This window comes from Streptopelia decaocto (assembly GCF_964273445.1).
Source record: "Streptopelia decaocto genome assembly, chromosome: 15".
NCBI classification, from domain to species: Eukaryota; Metazoa; Chordata; class Aves; order Columbiformes; family Columbidae; genus Streptopelia; species Streptopelia decaocto.
Genome location: NC_138670.1, coordinates 6,226,202 through 6,245,873, shown reverse-complemented (window position 1 = coordinate 6,245,873; position 19,672 = coordinate 6,226,202). Strand labels below are relative to the sequence as shown.

At 59.0% G+C, this 19,672-nt stretch overlaps 1 protein-coding gene across 1 annotated transcript; it reads right to left on the bottom strand.

The window, feature by feature from the left end:
- Positions 1–15,027: 15,027 nt before the first annotated feature.
- CRYBA4 (crystallin beta A4) lies at positions 15,028–16,211 on the bottom strand (the record flags this gene model as incomplete). Its single annotated transcript, XM_082066231.1, has 5 exons — positions 15,028–15,175; positions 15,336–15,478; positions 15,588–15,729; positions 15,950–16,068; positions 16,173–16,211. The coding sequence occupies 5 exons, from the start codon at positions 16,209–16,211 to the stop codon at positions 15,028–15,030; spliced, it is 591 nt and encodes a 196-aa protein (XP_081922357.1).
- Positions 16,212–19,672: the final 3,461 nt, after the last annotated feature.

Genomic DNA, 19,672 nt, shown 5'->3' with positions numbered 1-19,672 from the left:
TGTGTATAAATAAGACTATTCTGTGGAGGAGACAGGAAAAATTGGTTTTATTTTAAAGGACACTGTTTGGCTCCCCCGGTGCAGTGGCATCTGAGGAAATATTGTGTAGCGGCGACTGCGCGTCATGTTTAATACTCAGAAATGCAGCCATGGAGAGCAATACATTTGCTGGCTCCTGACAGCTGGAAAGCTGGGCTGTATTTTAAAAGCAGCTTCTCTCTCAGAAGGAAAATTTTGAGAGGGATGAAGATGAAAAAAAATACCTGTCCCCAGCGCATCCCCCCACACCTCGGCTCAGGACTGAGGTGCCCCAGCCCTGGGCACTGTCACCTGCCCGGCACTGCAGGGCCAGCAGCTGCCAACCAGCATCAGCCCCGGGAAATACATCCCCCGGAATAACAACCATAAAACACAAATAATCCCAACTGCCCCTTTTGTTAGAAGAAATCATGGCCTAGCTTGGAACCAGAGACATTCTTTTCTCCACCTGAAAATAAAAGTGTCACACTGCTTGCCACTTCAAACCCTGCCAGAAAGGACTCGGGAGTCCACTAAAGAGTGAGACTTTAAGCCTCGCCGTTAAGAATTACAAGAGATCCGCTGGGCAGAGTGGAAATACAAGAAATACTACAATGCCAGTGCTAAAACCTAATGAGAAATGGAACAAGCTGAGACAGAAGCTTAACAAGAAATACTGGACAAGTCCCCCAAGAAAAACTGCAGGCAGCGGTGGAGAGGAGCTGCCAGCCAGCTCTGCAGCTGTATTGATCAGGGCCAGAGAAATAAGAGGGGGCCTTTGGAAAGTAGATAAACAGGGAGATATACAGCGGGAGAGGTCCAGAACTGATGAAAACAGGAGAAAATGCAGCTTAAATCAAAGGGCAAATACACAGAAAGAGAAAAGGTAATAGGATTTGTGTTTATGGCTAAAGAGGAGAGTTGTGGGGAGGTGATCAGACACTGCAGTAATTGAAAAGAAATGGAAAATGGAGCTCAGTATAAATATTTTCTTGGGAGAAAGTGGGCTGAAAATTTGAAATAAGCCATTATTAATATCAGTTCCAGTCTGAATCTAGGAAGATCATGCAGGGAGGTGTGAGGGAGTGGACGTGTGGGCAAAGGTTGGGGAGTCAAAGTGTTTCTGGTGCAGAATGGCTTCTAGCTGCCCGAGGTGACCCAGCGGGGGAAGGTGAGGAGAGGCTCCTCTGGCTGGGCAGAGCCTGGGGACCCCCCTTCCTCGCCTGCACAAAAAACTGTGGCAATGACCCCCCTGCCCCAGCCCCTGCCCTCCTGCCTGCACTGAAGTGATGCTGCTGCGGGGCTCCTCTGTGGGAAGTGGGGCTGCCGTGAGCTCCTGGGGCTGAGGTGGCGTGTGACAGGGGTGGCGTGGGGCTGGGCTGCAGCATCCTCTGCCCTCCCTGGGGCAGGAGATGGGGATGCAGCCTGGTCCATGACCCCTCTGCCCGCATCCCCTCCCAGATCTCAGTGCCATAAAGCAGGAGCGATACACAAATTCTCCGCCTCCTGCCTGCTAAATCTCGCCTATCTCGGACTTGCTGCGCGATGCACTCACCAGCATGCAGAAAATATGGGCTGGGTGCAGAAATTTGCAGCCGCCTCGCTCGCTCCATCAGTGCTGGGCAGCAGTGGAAGCTCCTACACCAGGGGATGAGGGTGCAGGGTGGGAGCCCCTGTGTGGGTTCAGCCCCCCATGTGGGCACCTTGCACACCTGGGGCCTCTCCTGCTGTCCCAGAGGGCTGAGCCCCACTGCATGGGGAGAGCTGGGGGCAGCTCTTGCCTCCCACCCAGCTGCAGTGGGTCTGTTTTTGTGCATGGGAGAGCTGGGGGCTCTAGGTGATGGGGAGCTCATGGCATCCCCCTGGGAGCAGCCCATCCATCCCTCCCCCAGAGGGAGATTTGGGATTTTGGGGGAGGCTTCACGGCCGCCCCAGCCGGGGGGTGGATTTACAGGGAGGCTGCATCCCCCCCGTGCCCCTCGCAGCCTTGCAGCCGCTCCGCCACATTGCCATGGCAACAGGAGGGGAAGGTTCCCCTTCGCTCCCGTGATGCTCGGTGCCAGCGTTCCTCCGCATGTGCACAGGCCGCTGCTGAAATATTAATCAGAGCTAATTGCCAGGAAGCCACCCCCACCCTTCATGCCGAGCACGGCAGCTGCCGGCCCAGCATCGTCCCCAGCCCGCGGCTCGCCCCGTGCGGCACCGTGCTGTCCCCAGCGGTGTGGCGAGTCCTGGTGCCCCCAACCTGCTGTCCCTGCAGCAGCAGAGCATCATCGGGCTGGTCCCCTGCTCCTCCTAAATGCCAGCAAACCTCCTCCCACCACACTGCCAAATCCAATATATCCCCCACATCTAAAAAAAGTAATTAAATGGAAAGGTCGTTCTTATTTATTCCTTAGTTGCGCAAGCCCAGAGCTATCAAATAGTCAAATTAAGTCTCAGAAGCGTTTAATGAAGGATGGGGGTGAAAGCAGGGGCTGCACGGGGAGCGGCATGGAGGATGCAGAGCAGATCCCGGGGCAGGGTTTGAGGGTGGAAGATGGAGCCCCATAGCTCTCCCTGGCCAGAGTTTAGTGGTTGCTGTTGCTCAGAAGGAAACTCATGTTTTACCACGAGGCAGATTTGGGAAAAGCAAAGCAGAGGCAGCAGGTGGGCTTCCAGGAAAGTATCACATGAGTGCAAACAGCCATTTCCACATAGGACATGGCTGCCCCGCCGCTGGCACTGCCTTGGGGGGGGCAGCAGCAGCATCTGCAGCCTGTGCATCACCCGCACAAGAGTGCAATATTCGCAGGGGAAGAATTTTTTTTAATAGGGCCCCATGGAGACATCAGAGCAATTTTCAAGGAGGTTTGAAGCCACTGGGAAGCTTATTAGATCTGTTCTGCAGAGTTAATTTGATGTTGGTAATCAGTGAGCAAGTTAAGCAGTTAAGGAGCTGGTGGTTGCTGAAGGCTTTGGCTGTTTAGCCTGCTTGTAAGCAGTGGTTACTAATGAGTGGCTCATGAATATGAATGAGAGATGATTACAGTGTGGAAAGGGCAGTCAGCAAACCATAAACTTAATTTCAATCTTTTTATTATCAAAGTCATGTTATTAATAAGAGACTTTACATTAAGACCAAGCTTCATCAGCCAATTACTGCACTGCCCCACCCACCCCCAGCATCACTCAGCCCCCAGCTCTGTTGGGGCTGAGGTGATGTGCCTATCACCAGGTCACCTGTTCTCATCCATCAGCGCAGGATGGAGCATCGGTGACCCCCACCCACCCCCTGCCTGGGGCTGATGTGTGTAGAGTGGTACAAGGAGCCACAGGCTGAGATCCCCCCATGTCGCTCTCCTCCCCGGCAGCACGGCAGCCACGAGCATCCTGGTCAGTACTGCTGCCACGGGGGTGACCCATCACAACCAAACACTAAAGGATGGTCATATTGTCTTTGTGTCTAACTAATTATAATTATTTTCTTATGGCACTACCGATACAGGCTGCTCATGTAATGAGGCAGCAGCTTCTGTGTGAAATGCTGAAGTAAGGAATGTAGAACATGTTAAAAAATATTAATCTACAAATGAAAATGATTTTAATTGGATTCTGCCTTTGGGGTCGGGTCACTGTTACATTTTCAATCAGAGTTGTCCAGTCAGCAAAGCGGCTGCACAGCCCTTTGAAATGGAAACGGCGAGCAGCTTGCAGAGGTTAATAGGAATGTTGGAAAATAAATAGGTTATTGATTGATAATAACAATAAGCTGACTCCAGTCCTACCTGGGTGACCTACCCTCACCCAACTTAGAGAAAACTCAGTTAGCATCTAATTATGGATTGTCTTACAATCACATGTATTAATGAGAGCGCGTAGCAGAAGGTAGAGTCGCAGCCGCTTCTGATGGCACCGTGTCCCATGGGATGGTGCAGGGCACCCCATAGGGTGGCAGACCAAACTTCTTCACCAGAAATCACCCTGATCCCTTCCCCTGTCCTGCGGGGCCACCAGCACCTACTGGGCTGGAGCGAACTGGGCTCTTCTCCAGTGGGATTCTCACCCAGGAGCAGCTGGGCTGACCTGTCACCAGCACGGAGCATCCAAGCTGGGAAGCAGGAGCCTTGTCCTTCCCAAAGCATCTCCAGCCATGGGAAGGCAAGTCCCCGCAATGCTCGCCCAGCTGGGGCCACCCTGCACTTTGCTCCAGGTGAGACTTAAATATTTATCCTGGTGCCCAAGGTGCAGCCACTGCCCTGTTCTGCAAAGCTGGAAGAGGAAAGGATGGTGGCTTTGCACACGCAGAAGTTTGTAACTGATATTTTAATTGTTTCAAGATGTGCTAGGATCTCCTGCCTTAAGCTTCGGCCTTATTCATTATTCCACACGTGGCTTTCAGCTCTGTTTGCTACAGGATATGGAATAGTCACCACCATCTGGGAAACAAGCAGGTTCCAGCCGGTCAGTACAGCTCTTGGAGAAGGAGGCTCCTCCTCGCCTGGAGGTGAGCAGCCACGTCGAGCGATCAGGACAGCAAGCACCTGCCCAGACACCAGTGCTGCCTGCACCGTGCCGCCTGCACCGTGCCGCCTGCACCCTGCTGCCTGCACCCTGCTGCCTGCACCCTGCACCGTGCCGCCTGCACCGTGCCGCCTGCACCCTGCCGCCTGCACCGTGCCGCCTGCACCCTGCTGCCTGCACCGTGCCGCCTGCACCATGCCGCCTGCACCCTGCTGCCTGCACCCTGCTGCCTGCACCGTGCCGCCTGCACCCTGCTGCCTGCTGCCTGCACCCTGCTGCCTGCAGCTAACAACAGTTTCAACATTTAAGGTGCATTAGCCCTTCCTTGCTTCTCTCTGGTTTCCAGGGGTGTTTCGGCGCAGACGCCCCCCCGCACAGCAGTCCCACACACTGCACCGGTGGTGGGTGGGCCTCTGCAGGGTTCATTCACAAACAGGGCTTGGTGACGCAGGAGACAGAGCACTAGCTGCTGCAGATGTGTTTTCCCTGCTGGCACGGCCACAGCCCTGGGTGTAAATGCTGTTAAAAGGCTTTCATAAAGTTTCAGTTTGCACTGCCCATTTTTGTATCATTTTCAGAAAATTAACTTGGTGGAGCATTAGTTGTGGAAATGAGAAGTGGCCAGAAATAAATTAAACCAAGAGAGAAGAGCAGTTTGGGACTTCATGATTTTAATTAGTATTACTTCCACCTTCCTAATGAGGTTAGGTCAAGAGGCCGCCTGTGCAACCGCATTTTAATCCATGCCGCAGCACTCATGCCCAACACGGTCCCCCCAGGGTGTCCCTGTGAGGCACTGGGGACATGGTGCTGCCTGGGATCAAGCTCCAGGACTTGAGGAAAAGCCTTGCCGAGGGTCCATGTGATGCGTATGTTGCACAGTTCCAGCTCCACTGTAGCCAGCTCCCTCCAGCACCCATGGGGTGAGCACAGCTCTGTTTGCCTCTCAGAGTGAAGGGAGGGAGGGGAAAATGGAAAATTGATTTTTTTTTTAAAAAACCCCACATTTTTGCAGATCTGGGAGAAGACGCATCAAACCTGCAGCGCTGCACAGCTGGGGCTTGGGCAGAGCTTCGAGTACCAGGATGTTTCACAGCTCCTGAGCTACATCCACCCCCAGCAAGCACTCCATGACCCAGTACCCTGCCCACCCCTCCGGGGTCCCTCAGCAGCTGGGAAAGCCAGGGTGCTCAGGGCCTTCACAATCCCACTGGCAAAGCCCTTCCCGTGGGGTTCCTCCTTGGCTCCCTGCTGCAATGGCAGAGGCACCCGCGCCCCTCACAGAACTGCCACGTCTCCATTTCCCAGCATCGCTTGGCAATTTGATGCAAATGAACAACATTTCTCTTGCTTGTACACATTTTCTGTCAACATGTGTTTGAGAGACTTGCTGTGACACGTCAAAATGCTGCTTACTTGGGGGAAAATAAACACCGTGGTTTGGCTGCTGCCTTCCCGCACCGCTGGGAATGGCGGGGCAGGGGCCGGAGCTGGGGCTCCCTCCCCACAGACGTGATGTCTCGCCAGCCCCCTGTGTCCCTGCTCTGTGTGACCATCGTGCCCCGGGATGGAGAGACCACCCTGCCCAAAACATCTCCTCCGCAGCTACAGTGTCTCTGGGCACTGCCCTGGGCAGGGCAGAACATTCTGCCACTCTGTCTGCTCCAGCAGGTCCCTCCGGTGCCCCCCCGCCGCTCTGGGGAGGGTTTGGGATGAGCCAGACCCCACCGGGCACAGGGCAGGGACACGCCAGGCCCCAGTGCTGCCACTCACGCAGCCCTTGCTGCAGACAGGGGTTTGGGGTGTCTCCTCTCCCGCACCCTCACCTGCCCGCGCTGGGCAGGAGCTGTGGGGCAGCCGGGGTGCGTCCCTGGGGTTTGAGTGCTCTGAGGTACCCAGGCAGCGGTGACAGATCTCGGATGGGGCTGCCCAGCGCAGGGGGGCTGGACCGGTCCCTCTGCCCTCGCTCCTGCCGCCAGTTCCCGGCGCAGGTCTCCGGGTAGGGTTGCGGGCAGGGCAGCGCCGAGTTGCGGGCAGAACCGCAGGCAGGGATGCAGGCAGGACTTTCCTGGAACGCGAGCTCCACCTGCTGCCGCCCTCCCGGGTCCCGGCGGGTGCCCAGCGCCCCATGGGCAGAGCCGGCAGTACCCCACACCGCCCCCCCCCCAGCTCGTAGACATGGCCCCGCACAGAGGGGGTGCCCCCGCCGCTGCCGCCCTGCGGAACCCCGGAGCCCGTCCCCGCCGCGAGGGTCCCGGGTGTCACTTTGGAGGCTGTCCCCGCCGGCGGCTCCGGCCCCGCACTCCGCACTGCCCGGCCGTGCTGCCTCCTCTGCACGATGTCACTTCCCCGCCCCTGTGCCATCCCCCGGCAGCGCGCGGGGAGGTGACACCCCTCTGCCCCCTTCCTGCCCCGGACGAAGTCCTTTCCCCCCGCTGGGCACCCAGAGACTCAGAGTTTCTGTTCCCTCCCATCCCGACACCCCGTCGGGTCGCCCTGGTTGCTCAGTGGACTGATGAGATGGCCACGGTGACAACCGCCTGTCCTGGTCCCCACTAAATGCCCCATGGTGCGTGTGGAAGCTGGGACTCCCCGAGACCATCCTCACCCAGCTCCCCCAGACCATCCTCACCCGGCTCTCCCAGCCCCCACAAAGACACCAGACTGCAGTGTGGTTGCACACTTGCCATGTTGACAGCAGATATTACAGATGGTGACATCCTTGGGGCCATGGGGATCCGTGGGACTCCCACTGTCACCAACTGAGGCAGCCCAAGGACCCCTTTCCCCAGAGCATCCTTTGCCCACACCAGTGCCTGCTCCCACCGTGCTGAGCAGGGGATGGCAGGGGGTCCCAGCAGAGCAGAGGCAACCCCAGCCAGCTCGGGCTGGCATGTCCTGGGCAGGACAGTGCCTCCCAGGGCTGGTTGCCATCCCCAGACCTCTGCCCACATCGCTGCTGGTGTCTCCTGACCCCCCGCCCACTGTTGCTGCAGCTGGTGAAGGGCGACCTGCCCATAACATCCCGCCCGCGCTGCTGCCTCCTCTCTTCAGATAGCTCTGGGGGCACCAGCAAAGTGGGACAGACAGACAGACTCCTCTCCCAGCTGAGAAAAGTGAGGAGCAGGGGCAGAGCCCTGAGGTGCTGGGGCAGAGCAAAGGAGCAACCTGTCTGTTTCTTGAAGCCTCTCTCACCCCCCCAGCCCCTCTCTGCATGGGGAAACAGCCATCTGGCAGGCACTGGTGGTCTGTCCCAACCCAGGGGTCTGTGGGCAGCCCTCACTGCCTGTGCAGGGTCACACATGCCCAAATGTTTCCTCTGGGCCATCTGGGTGACTAGTGGTCCCATCACTGTCCTTGGTGACCAGCCTGGGGAAGTGACCCCTGGAAGCAGGGCTGGCTGAAAGGCTGCTCTGGAGCTGAAATGAGTGGGCTCTGACAACTCCAGCCCAGTGCTCATGGTGCTCCTGACCAGTGCAAGAGCTCTGAACCTGCCCAAGCCATGCCCATGTCAGTTTGTCCTCCTGCGCCCGTCCCGCTCCCCTCGCCTCTGCTCAACACTCTGCCCCCAGTGGGTCCTAGCCCCTCAGTCAAACACAGGAGCAACAGCCCAAAACCTGAGCTGGTCCCAGCCCTGCAGAAGAAAGGGAGGCGCGTGGTCAGTGGGTTAAGGTGGAGGTTGGACAACAGTAGTACTGGGTGGGGAGGGGATCCTCGTGAGACCCCCCCAGCTGAAGGACCAGGATGTGGTCAGTGCAGAGCAGGGATGCCAAGGGGAGGAAGGCAGCATCACAGGATGAACCCGGACACCCAGGGGAAGATGTAGGCAGCAGAGCTGCTGGTGGGTGAGACTGAAGTCACTAGTGACACTGGGTTACCTGGGGGTGATCCTGGCACAGAGTTAGTGAGCACAAGCCAAAACCAAGAGAGACCAGTCGTAGCTGGATTCTGCCCAGATCTGTACAACCCCTGGACAGAGCTGCCCTGACCCTTGGTTGAGCAGGCCCCCCACGCCACCCCACAGCTGTGTCCCCCCAGCAGCCATGGTCTGGGGTGTCCTTGTGAACCAGCCCCTATCCCAGCCAGCAGCACGGGGCCACCGTCCCCTTATGGTGTGCAGGACTTGGTTCTGTGCCGCTGCTCACGCAGCACTGCTGCTGCCACAGCCGGCACTTACTGCTGACATTGTCCACCATGGATTGACAGTGTCCACCACAGATCACTACCCTGCATGACAGACCCACACAGATGGGCCCCATCCTGGAGCCTTAACTCCAGCAGAGTCTCTGTAGAGGCAGGGGACGTTTATCTGACTGACAGACAGACAGAAAGCAAAGCACAGGCTGTGTCCCTATCCCAGCCTGACAGTGCCCCAGCTCATGGCGGGGGGGACCCTGCAAGTACCAGCCCCACGGTTAGACACAGCCCTCGGCACCGTGCGGTTAGTCAGGACCACGCTGCCGGTAGCGCCTTCCACATGCATCAGGGTCATAAGAGAAACTGTGGAGAGACAAAGGGAGTAAAGAGAGCGCGGGAGCACCCGCGTGCCAGTGCGGGAGCAGCACGAGGCCATTCCCCATGACGGGTGAACTGGGGCCCCAGGACAGCCCCAAACTCAGGCTCTGCTGAGGCTCACGGCAACAGCATCGCTCTTTGGCTGAATCTCTCTGCAAACTGGGTTTGCTGGACCTGTTTGGCAAACACCAGTTGTTATTAACAATTTCCGCATTGTCTTATTTCCACTTAGCCTCTTTTCCTCGTTTAACCACATGAAATTTCTTGGAAAAGAGAAGGCCAATAGAGAAATTTTCAAAGCAGCCTGATCATCTTCCTTTCCATCGCACTGAATGTGAGGTAGAGATGCTCAGCAGCACTGAAAATGGGGCTGCTGCAAGTTAACAACCAAGAGTCCAAGAGGAGGCCACTGTTCATTTGTCATGGTGAATAGTACCTGAGAGCTAAAGTGCAAGAGTATTTGTTAGTAGCAATAGAGAAACAAGTCAGAAATGATTAGTACAGGCAGTTAGTAACAGAAGCGTGGCACAATCAGTCTGACTTAGAGGACATACATACTGGAAGAGAAATGAAGAGAAAAGCAGCGACGGTTAGTTTGTTTAATTCAGTTCAGGAATGTGTTAGTAACAGAGATCTACTGGCTTAAAAGGAACTGAAAAGCTTCTGCTGATAAAACCATTTTAGGCTCCCAGTCAGCAGCAGACTTCACAGGCAGACCTGGGCACGGCGTGCAGGGAGAATCCCCCTCCCGTGCCAGCGGGGGCTGCCTGCGTGGGCAGGGGCTGGTGCTGCCCAGCCCTGCCTGTGCTGCCTGTCACCAACACAGCAACCCCCAGCATTACCAACGTACTTACCAGCTTTTCCGTTCCCTTTTAAGGCCAGCGCTGGCTGCCACGGTTAGTGCAGGCGAGGCATGGCCGGTTAGTAGGGCATGCGCTGGGTCGGTTAGTGGGTTAGTCCGCTTGCCAGAGGCTTCAGCAGCCCTTGGGGTCCTGGCAGGTTAGTGGGTTAATGTGGGAGCACAGCAGCAGCATGCAGAGCCCGTCCTGGTCACCCCCCCCCGCCGGTGGAGCAGCAGCTCACAAGAGCAGGATCGTTTTTGGGCTTTGCCACTAGATTGAGGTTTGGGAAGATGTTAGTGGATGATTTAGCCTGTGTAATGTAACCTGCTTTCTGAATTAAATGTCCAATGGCTTAGCCCTCCCCAGCAGAAGCTCTTGCAGGAGCAGGCAGGCCAGCAGGGCTGTTTGCCGAGGGGCGGCAGGAGCAGCAGCTCCGCACTGTGCCCTGAGAAATGGGGCTGGGAAGAGGCACCCAGGGCACCCACTGCCCCATGTTTCCTGGGTCACCTCCTCCTGCAGCACTAGGTCCCCCTGGTCCCCATGGGGATGCTTCTCCATTTTAGACTTCCAGGAGCTTTAACACCCACCACAAGCTTGCCATGAGCTGTGTCTGCCCTCAGCCCCCAACCCGCTGCACAACCAGCCCTCCCTCCCGCCTGCTCAGGGGACACAGGAGTAGGCTGCTCGGTGGGACAGTGGTGAGAGCTGCCACTGTCAGCCCTGCATGGCCCCGCAGAAGCCATGGCACAGGCACCTCAAGAGGAGGATATGCTGCCCCTGTTGCTCCCTGTGCCCCAGGCTGCTCCACAAACCAGGTGATCTCTCAAAGCAGAGCAGAAAGCACTGGGACTTTCCTGACAGACAGAGGGACCAGCAGGATCAGTGGGGTCAAACAGAGTCCCTTTGGTCTCTCGCTGTTATGCCTCCTTGAGGAGCTGGCACAGCTCTGCTCCTGTCCCCTTCCCCTTCTCCCACATGGCATTCAAGAGGGATGGGTCTCATCCTGCCCATTGTGCCTGGGGAGACCCATGCACTGGGTCTGGCTGGGATGGAGCAGCAGGAGGGAAGGGAACTCCAGCACCTTGCAGGAAAACCCTGCACACGCGCAGACCCCTGTCCTCAGGTGTCACCACCGCTGTCTCTTCGGCTGTGTCCCCTACAGCAGCCGGACTTGTGGCTCTGTCCCATGGCAGGCGGCAGCGCGTTGCTCTGCTGGCTGTTGCTCAGCCGGCCTGGCTCTGGCATCCGTGTGCGGGCAGTGATGGTGGGTCCCCGAGCCCTGGCTTCTCTCCAGGCACAGCCGGTCAGGCTGGGCAGGAGCTGGGGCTGGTGGCACTGGGGAGCAGAGATGCTGTGAGACCCTGGGCAGGGTGGCAGCTGCCCCCTCCCCACCACTGGGCATGTGTGGGGGACACACCCCCTTGTGCAGGTAGCCCTGGGGATGATGTGACCCCATGGACCCAGCCAGAGCCTGGGAAGAGCCCAAAGGGGATAGGACTCTGGGGACTAAGGCTGGCTCCTGTCTGCCCAGAGCCCTCCCAGTTTGTGAGGGATTGGGAGAGCATGGGGTTGGCACCGTCTGCACCTCCCTCCCTGGGGGTCCTACCTGTGGTCACCGGCTATGCAAATGCCATGCAACGTCCCCCCGTCCTGTGTGGCTGCTCTGCCGTGGAGGCCGTGCAGGGGACTGTGTGTGAACAGACCTCAGGTCAGTCATTAGCAGCTGCAAAAGAAAGCAACCAACGCAGCAAGGGAGAGCAACACCGTGCCGCTGGCCCTGGGCAGAGCCTAGCTGACGGGGACGCACCGTGCCACTGGGAACCTGGCAGGAGGGCTGGGCAGGGCAGGCAGGAGTGCAGCCCACAGTGCCTGCATCCCTCTTGCCCTGTATCCCTCTTGCCCTGCATCCCTCCTGCCCTGTATCCCTCTTTCCCTGCGTCCCTCCTGCCCTGCATCCCTCCTGCCCTGCATCCCTCCTGCTCTGCCCTCCTCCCGCCCTGCCCGCATGGAGGAGCCGCAGCAGTAGCAGGTCACGGGTAGCTGGGCTGTGATGGCTCTGCAGTTCAGCTGCGGAGCCGCCACTGCTTCCTGCGGTTCAATGTCACTGCACGCTGCAGGCGCTGCCTGCACCACAGTCCCTCTCGCTGGGACAGCACGGCCGGGCAGCATTTGCAAACCAGCTGCCACGGGGCCGAGCAGTGGGAGCCGTGCTCAGGCTCGGCAGGGAGCAGCGGCAGGCACCCGAGATGCCATTGAGCATCTGGCAAATGGATTCCCTGCCTGGATCCGAGCAGGAGGTGCCTGTTGAGGGGCGGGCAGGACGTGTCTGCATGGGGTGGGCACCGCAGGATGGCCTCTCTCGCGCAGCAGTGAAGCACATCCCAGGAGATGGCAGGGAGAAAACCAATTCTGTGTGGGCAGCACTTAAGGAAGAAACGCTCACCTTGTGTATGGCGAGCGGTGATTGTCTGCTGGGAGCTCGAGCTGCCTCTTGCCACATAGCGTTGGTGGCACGTATGGTGCCCCAGGGCTGAGCACCTAAGTGCAGCATTTGGGTTAAACGGAGTCTAAAAACCCCCTCAAACAAAGAGGAGGCTGGAGGGGAGCACAAGCCCTGCCAGTGCTGCCCACCACCGGCACAGCCTGAGTGCTTGCGCTGCCGCAGCCGTGCCAGCGCTGCCTTTGTCTGCAGCTCAGGGTTGGGGGGGGTGGTGGTGGAGAAAAGCTCCCTGCAAGCTCTGAAGAAGCTGAAAATCTGATTATTTCTGGGCTCCTCCTGGCTCCCCAGGGCAGGATGCAGTTGCACACACAAAAGGCAGTGAGACAATGAGGGAGAGAAAATGCATCTGTCAGATTAACCCTTTGCAGGGGAAGGGCTGTGCTGCCATGCCTTGGGTTGTGCTGGCCCCAGCCTCTCCACTAAACCCCTACCTGAGATCACCAGGTTTAGGAGCAAATGGTGGTTTCAAGACAAAGAAATAAACCAGTGTTTTGGCTACATTTCCTCCCAGGACCACTGAAAATCAGGAAAGAATCCATTTACCTGTCTCGAGCCCTATTCTTGATGGGGTTTCTGAAAAAAATAAATAAAAATAAAAATAAACAAGTGATGCATCAATTAATATTAATTTGGTACGGCGGCTGCAGATGGTGCCGGCAGGAGCTTGGCTGCCTTGGTGCTGCTGTCTGGACGGGGTATCGCCCCGCCAGGCCGGGAACACACTGCTGCTCCTGCCTCTGACCAACGGAGGGGACTCAGGCTGTCCCCAGCCTGGCACCCCTTGGGGGACGTTGGTGGCTCCTGCATTGCGCGTGGATTCGCAGGGGAGTTATATATAACCAGGGAATACGGATATATTCCTGGGGGGCATTTTTTTGGGGATACCGAGCGGCTGGAGTCGCAACCCTGCCGGCCCCGCAGCCCCTGGGGAGAGGTTCCCCGAGTGCAGCCGTGTTCCGGGGGGGCAGCAGTCGTGTCCCGGGGTGCAGCCGTGTCCCGGGGGGGGCGCAGCTCTCCCTGGTCCCGGCCGGGCACGGGGCGGCCCCCGGGGCTCCGCCTGACGCCCCTGCTGCCCTAGACCACCCCAGCGCCTGGAGAGGAGCCACATGCAGAGAAGGTAAGCGCGGGTTTACCTGCTGTCCGGGGGAGGGCCGAGCTGGGGACCGCCGGGGATGGCCGGGACAGCCGGCTCCGCTGGCTCCTGCCCGCCGTGCAGCTCCTTTGTGCTGGAGCTTTCCAGAGCGCATCCCTAAGGAAGGGCTCGCCGTGCAAACTCCTCCTCCCGCAGCCCCCCCGGGCCCGCCCGGCCCTACCTTCGGCGCAGGAGGATGCTGCAACCCCCATTAAATTTTAATACAGAAAATGCGGACGAGCAGCCTTCCCCCCTCCCTGCCCCGCACCGCTCTCTGCTGCGACAGACCCTGGAGCATCCACCGGCCACGGCCCCGCTGCAAAGGCCAGCGTGTCCCCTGCCCCGGGCCACTGGCCTGCCACGGTGGCAAGGGCTCCCCACAACCATTTGGGGTGGCGTGGCCACCCCATACACATGGGGGTGGCACATGGGATGTGGAGTAGGGGACACCGGGCAGGGGAGGCTGGGCAAAAACGCTTGGGGTCATGGTGCCATGCTAGATGGCAAAGAAGGGACAGCAGAGAGACCAGCCCAGCCTGGGGACATGTTGGTGTTGGGGGTACCAGCACACGGGGGGACTGGGGACAAACCCTCACCCTGGGGGCCAGAGGGCTCAGGCAGCCCCTCTGCAGCGCTTGGCAGCTGCTAGGCTCTGGCATTGTTGTCCATGTCCCTGCCGCGTCCACAGGGACTCACCAGCCCCACCGCCAGCTGCCCACCATGCTGGCTCTGTGCTGGCCCCCGCCAAACTGTGGTCCCTCCTCCAGGTCTTGCTGACTGGTGGCCCCAGCTGTGTTTGTCCTGGGGTGGCAGGACGGTTTTACTCAGCCCATCCCAAAATTTGTTGTTTCTTCTTCTATTCTACATTTTTAATTACAATTTCCTGGGGACAGAAGCCCTTCCTGGGCAGCACTGTCTCCCATGGTGGTCCTTCTCCTGCAAATGTCAGGAATGGGACATTTTCATCACATCAGACCTTTTCTCCAGAGCTCTTCTGAAATGAGAAATTTTTCCAAACCAGCCTTTCCCTGTCAGCTTCAGTTAACTGCCGCTTTCTCGTGAGCTGGAGAAGGTGGTTTTTCAGCAGCCCCTGACAGCTTTTAGCTGTCCCACGTTTCCTGCAGCAACAGCACAGGGCCAGGCAGGAATGAACATCCCTGGCGTGTGGCCACTGCACTGCCGGGACCAATGCAGAGCCACAAGCCCATGGTGCCACCTTGGTGTCACTTCACTGCTCCAGGGCCAGCACAGGGTTATCCTGGCGCTCTGCTCTGCTGAGGACAGAGGGCTGCCCGCTCTGCCCATCCTTCCCCTGCAGCGTCCCCACTCTGCCCTTGAGCATGGCATCGCTCCCAGCCCTGCGCCCCCACGGCACCCTCTCAACTGCCAACATGCAGCCTTGGACAACTGAGCCTTTATTGAGCTTTGCCCCCACCGCTGTGCAGGAGAGATGGTGTCCAGGGTGCATGACCAGCAGCACGGTGGCTCTGGTGGCACCGCGGCTCCAGCACCGGTGGTCACTGCTGGACCCTGCGGATGGACTGGACCTGCCCAGTCTGCGCGTGAGAGCCCCACTCCCGCACGTGCTTGTACTCTCCCGCATGGCTGTCGCTCTCCAGGAGGTACTGGAAGCCCCGGTACCCTGGGTACTGTGAGCAGACCCACCTGCGACAGAGCAGAAAGCAGCAGTGGTGGCTCAGGGCTGGCAGCACCATGAAGCACCCTGGCAGTGGGCAGGGTGCTGGCAGCTGCCAGAGCATCCTCAGCAGTGGTGCATGCCCCCGGTGCTGGATACCAGCAGGGTGCAAGGCCTTGGAGTACTCACGCGCCAGAGAGGATGAGGAAGGAGCCCACGGCGCTGCTGCCCCAGCCCAGGGCTGGCAGTGAGGGGCAGTCATCAGTCAGCTCCCCCCGCCTGCCCTGGAAGTTCTCCTGCTCAAAGAGCATCAGCCTGCTGCGCCCATGGTCCTGCCACCAAGACGGGCATGGTGTCAGCATGGCTGTCCTGCCTGGTCCACCAGCCCAGCGGTGGGTTCTGGGGGCCAGCCCCCCAGCAGGGAGCCAGGGGGTCACTCACGGCACAGGTGATGGGGCGGAAGGAGCACATTCTCTCTACGTGGTAGGCGTTGCTGCCGCTCCATGCTTCCCAGCATGGGTACTCACCACGCTCCAGCACAAACTGCTGCCCCTGGAAGCCACAGTGCTCGAAGCCTGCCCACCTGCCAGGGGCGAGGGGGTAAGACCCCCGCAGCACCCACCACCCCGCTTAAACCCCAGGCTGTACCCTCTGCACCATGCAAGCATGGGGCCATTCTCCAGAGGAAACAGCCCTGTGATTCAGGTGGCAAAAGCCACTGGAGAGCACCATCCTCCAACCCCCCTCCATCTGTGGGGTGCCGAAGCACGGCGGTGTGTCAGTGCCCCGTGACCCCCACTCACGCCCCACTCTCGATCTTGCAGGAGCGGACAGTGCTGAAGCCGTGCTCCGCGGTGCTGTAGCAGTCGGTGGTGAACTCGTGCTTCTTGCCCTGGAAGAAAGGCTCATCCCACACCATGATCTGGGGAGGATGGAGGGAGTCAGGGGGTTCTGTGGGTGCAGAGGCCCCGAGCAGATGTTCACAGGGCTCAGGCTGTGTCACCGGTCCTCCCTTGGCTCCCGTACCTTCCAGAGACCAGAAGACCTCCTGCAGCGGTGGGTCATGGTAGCTCTGCCAGGGCACATGGGACGGTTAAAGACTGCCCCAGGGCTGGTGCATTGCTGGCCTTCATGAGCCTGGCCCGACCCATGGGCCCTGTGCTGGGGGCTTGGCCCTTCCCTGGGACCCCCACGTCCTGGGATGGGGCTTCAGGCCACGTGTTGTGTGGGCAGTGCAGGCAGGTGGAGGCAGGAGCCCGCAGCCGCCTGCTGTGCTCTGTGGCACTTGCTCCAGCCTCTGTCTGGACAAAACCGCCCTCTGGAGCCTGTGCACGTTCCTTGGCTGGCAGCGTGGGGGGCAGTGATGGGGCAGCCAGAGCAGGTGCAGAGCGTGGGCCGGGGCTCTGCCAGCCCAGCCGGAGCTGCTGTATGGGCAGGTGTCTGGCAGGGCAGCCACGGACCTGGCAGCCGTCCTGGCAGCACAGCCCAGTCCAGCAGCAGGGTGAGCACGCTGCCTGCCCATGCACGGGGCTGCCTGTGCCCAGGGACACTCCTCCTCCTGCAGGCAGTCCCGTGCTGGTCCCCAGGCACACTCACTGCATGCGAGCAGGGCCAGCGCTGAGCCAGGAGTGCTGCAGAGGTGGCCACATGCCCATGCTGAGCAGCAGCACCCTGCCCTGCAGCCCCCGGCCATGCTATGCCAGCAGCCTCAGATCATCCTCCACACGTCCCCGTGGCAGCTCTGCCCCTAGGATCCAGCCGTGCGTGGCAGGGGCAGCTGCCATGAGGATCCTGTGCTTACCTGGGGTGAGGCGCTGTGTGCCCGCGGAGGTGACATGTCCGGCAGCCCTCCAGCTGGGTTTTTATAGCCTCCAGATAGAGACAGAGCCCAGGAGAGCATTACTGAAACCCCTAACTCAGCACATGGCAGGGAGGAGGGACCGGGCAGAACAAAGGCGACACTGCAGAGAAGCTGATGAGCTGGGATGCCGCTCCCGCTCCCCCAGCCCACCGAGCACGGGCTCTGACCCCCGGCCCCACAGCTGGGGTATCGCCCCCAGGGTCCGACCAGTGCTCCTGCCACCCATCCAGCCCCCACGTGCAGCTGGCCTGGCACTGTGTCCCCAGCGCCTGCAGCTCCTCCTGCCTGCAGGCAGCACTGCCTGCCCTGCGCCTCGCATGGGGCCACAAGGAGGTTTTCTCACCTGCTTTTCTAGGAAGTAGGAGGAAAGATGCATCACTGCTTGTGGCAGTGCTGGCTCTCCCTGCTAGGGCAGAGGAGCTCTCTCTGAAAGCCAGGGCAGCTCTTCTGCAGGTTGAGCACACAACCATGGAGCATGAGAACAAGCAGGGACCAGAGGCACAGGAAAGCAAGGGGTCTGCAAAGGCATTAAAGGGACTGAAGATGCAGATCAAGACTTTGGGAGTGCGGCAGCAGTCTCCTGACCCTGTGTACAGGGACCTGGAAAGAGCCTTCTGCATCCACATTTTGGCTACCTAATACCTTCAAGCTCTGCTTACGAAGACCCCTCTACAAATTGTCCTGGGGTTGTGCTGGGAGCACAGAGGGCACAGAGTGCCAAGCACGTGGCAGAGACACCTGCACAACCTGCCCCTTGGAGCGGGGAGCAGTGGAGCAGCAGCCAAAGGAGGCTGTTGAGCTGGGGGAACAACTGTGTTCCCAGGTAGTGCTGTGTTTTGGCACAGCATTTGCTGGGAAACCACTGGTTGCTGAGCTGGAGCATCCTCCTCCCTGCAGCCACAGCCCCAGCAGCAGTGGGCACCACCAGGGCTGAGCTGGGTCAACTCCGTCCGTCTGCACTGGGGGCAGGTTGGCACCTCTTTGCTGTGTTTCAGCTGTGCACCCCACGTGTCCCTCCATGCTGGAGTGGGATGGTGCAACCAGTGGCAGGGCTGCTCAATGGGGAGGACAGACATTTTGTGTCCCGGGGCACAGGAGCTGCTGAGGACAGATCCCTGCTGTCAGCCTCTCTGCAGCACAGGGAAAATCCCTGGGCTGGCGGGTAACTGCTCAGAGTAATGGCCAAAGCAGAGCAGCTGTCAGGAGCAGAGTCCATCCAAGCACAGTTTTCCAATGCCCAAGTCCAAAGGAGCTGTGAGGGAAAGCAGAGACAGGAGCAGGGTGGCAGGAGCTGGGGGTGGGCGAGACCCGCTGATCAATGCCATGGGCAAGGCAGAGCGGTCAAAAACCCACCCTGCCTCCAAGAGGAAGAGAATGCAGCTTAAAATAGAAATCTGTCTAACAAACTTGAAAATGAGTGCAAACTGAAAGCCAAGAACCACAAAAAGCTGCCCAGTACCAAGGTGGGAGACCAGAGTGCCCAGGGAACGGGCAGCAGCCCACACAACTGGCCAAGCCCACAGGCACAGTACTGCCACTGTAAAACTGCAGGAAAAGGAGGAGGGATCAATAAGTGCTTTTTGTTCAGGCTTTCAGCCAACAGCCCAGAGGGTGCAGCTGGATCCCACTGCTGCTGGTTAACACTTCACACCCGAGGGGAATGGAAGATGATGGCAAAAATGAGTTTTCTGAGCGCACAGCCTCGGGTGATTTGCTGCTGCCAGTGACGAGGAGCCAGCCCAGGAGTGCTGGTGCTGGATGCTGCAGGAGGCTGGGGGGACTGGAAAGGGCTGGAAGGAAACAAGTGTGTGGGTATTTACACGATGGGCAGGATCACAGAAGGCACATAGGGAAAGCAGCTGATCAGAGGCTTGGAGGGAGTCAGGGGAATGTCCCCCAGTGCCTCCCAGTGCGCAGAGTGGCCGTGGGGTGCAGGAGATGCGGCACCCCCAGCTGAGCCATTGTGGGGGCCGGTACCCAGTGTGTCCCCACCAGCAACCCCGTGCCCCCCCTGCCTGCTGTCAGCGAGGGACAGCACTGGTGGACTGAAACCTCATGTGGGATTTAGTGATGGAGAAGGTAGGGATGGTGTAGAATGAGCATAGCACAGGTTAAAAAGGCTAAAACTAAGCTAATGGCCATAACAGTGCATGCAGTGAGCAGGGACATCCACAGAGAACAGCATTTTCAGGAACTGAGATATTTTGGAAAGTGTCAGCTTTGATGACACATCATTTGGAAACAAAACCCCAACTCTCGAAGCATTTCAAAACACTTAAGACTTGCACCCTGGCATCTTCAGGGCAGCGTGCTCAGGTGTTTGCAGGTATGGAGCAATGTTTAAAGTAAGAGATTTAGTGTTTAGATGGGAGAAATGAGCACAGGGCAGCACTGGGGCCAGGCAGGATGCAGCCATGGGGCTGGTGCAGCCTCAGCGTTGCAGTGGGGCTGGCGCTGCTGCTGGTGCGGGTGCCGGGGGGTGGGCAGGGCAGGGCAGCGTGTCGGCACCAGTCGTGCAAGGGCTATATATGCCCTGTCGGGATGGCCGCACGTGGGGCCGCGGGTGCCGCCGCACGCTGCAAAGTGGCACGGTCAGGTCTTCTGTTGTGCCGCGGGCACAAAGGAAAGTGCTGGGTTCAGCGGCTGGGCATGGGGCCGGGGAGAG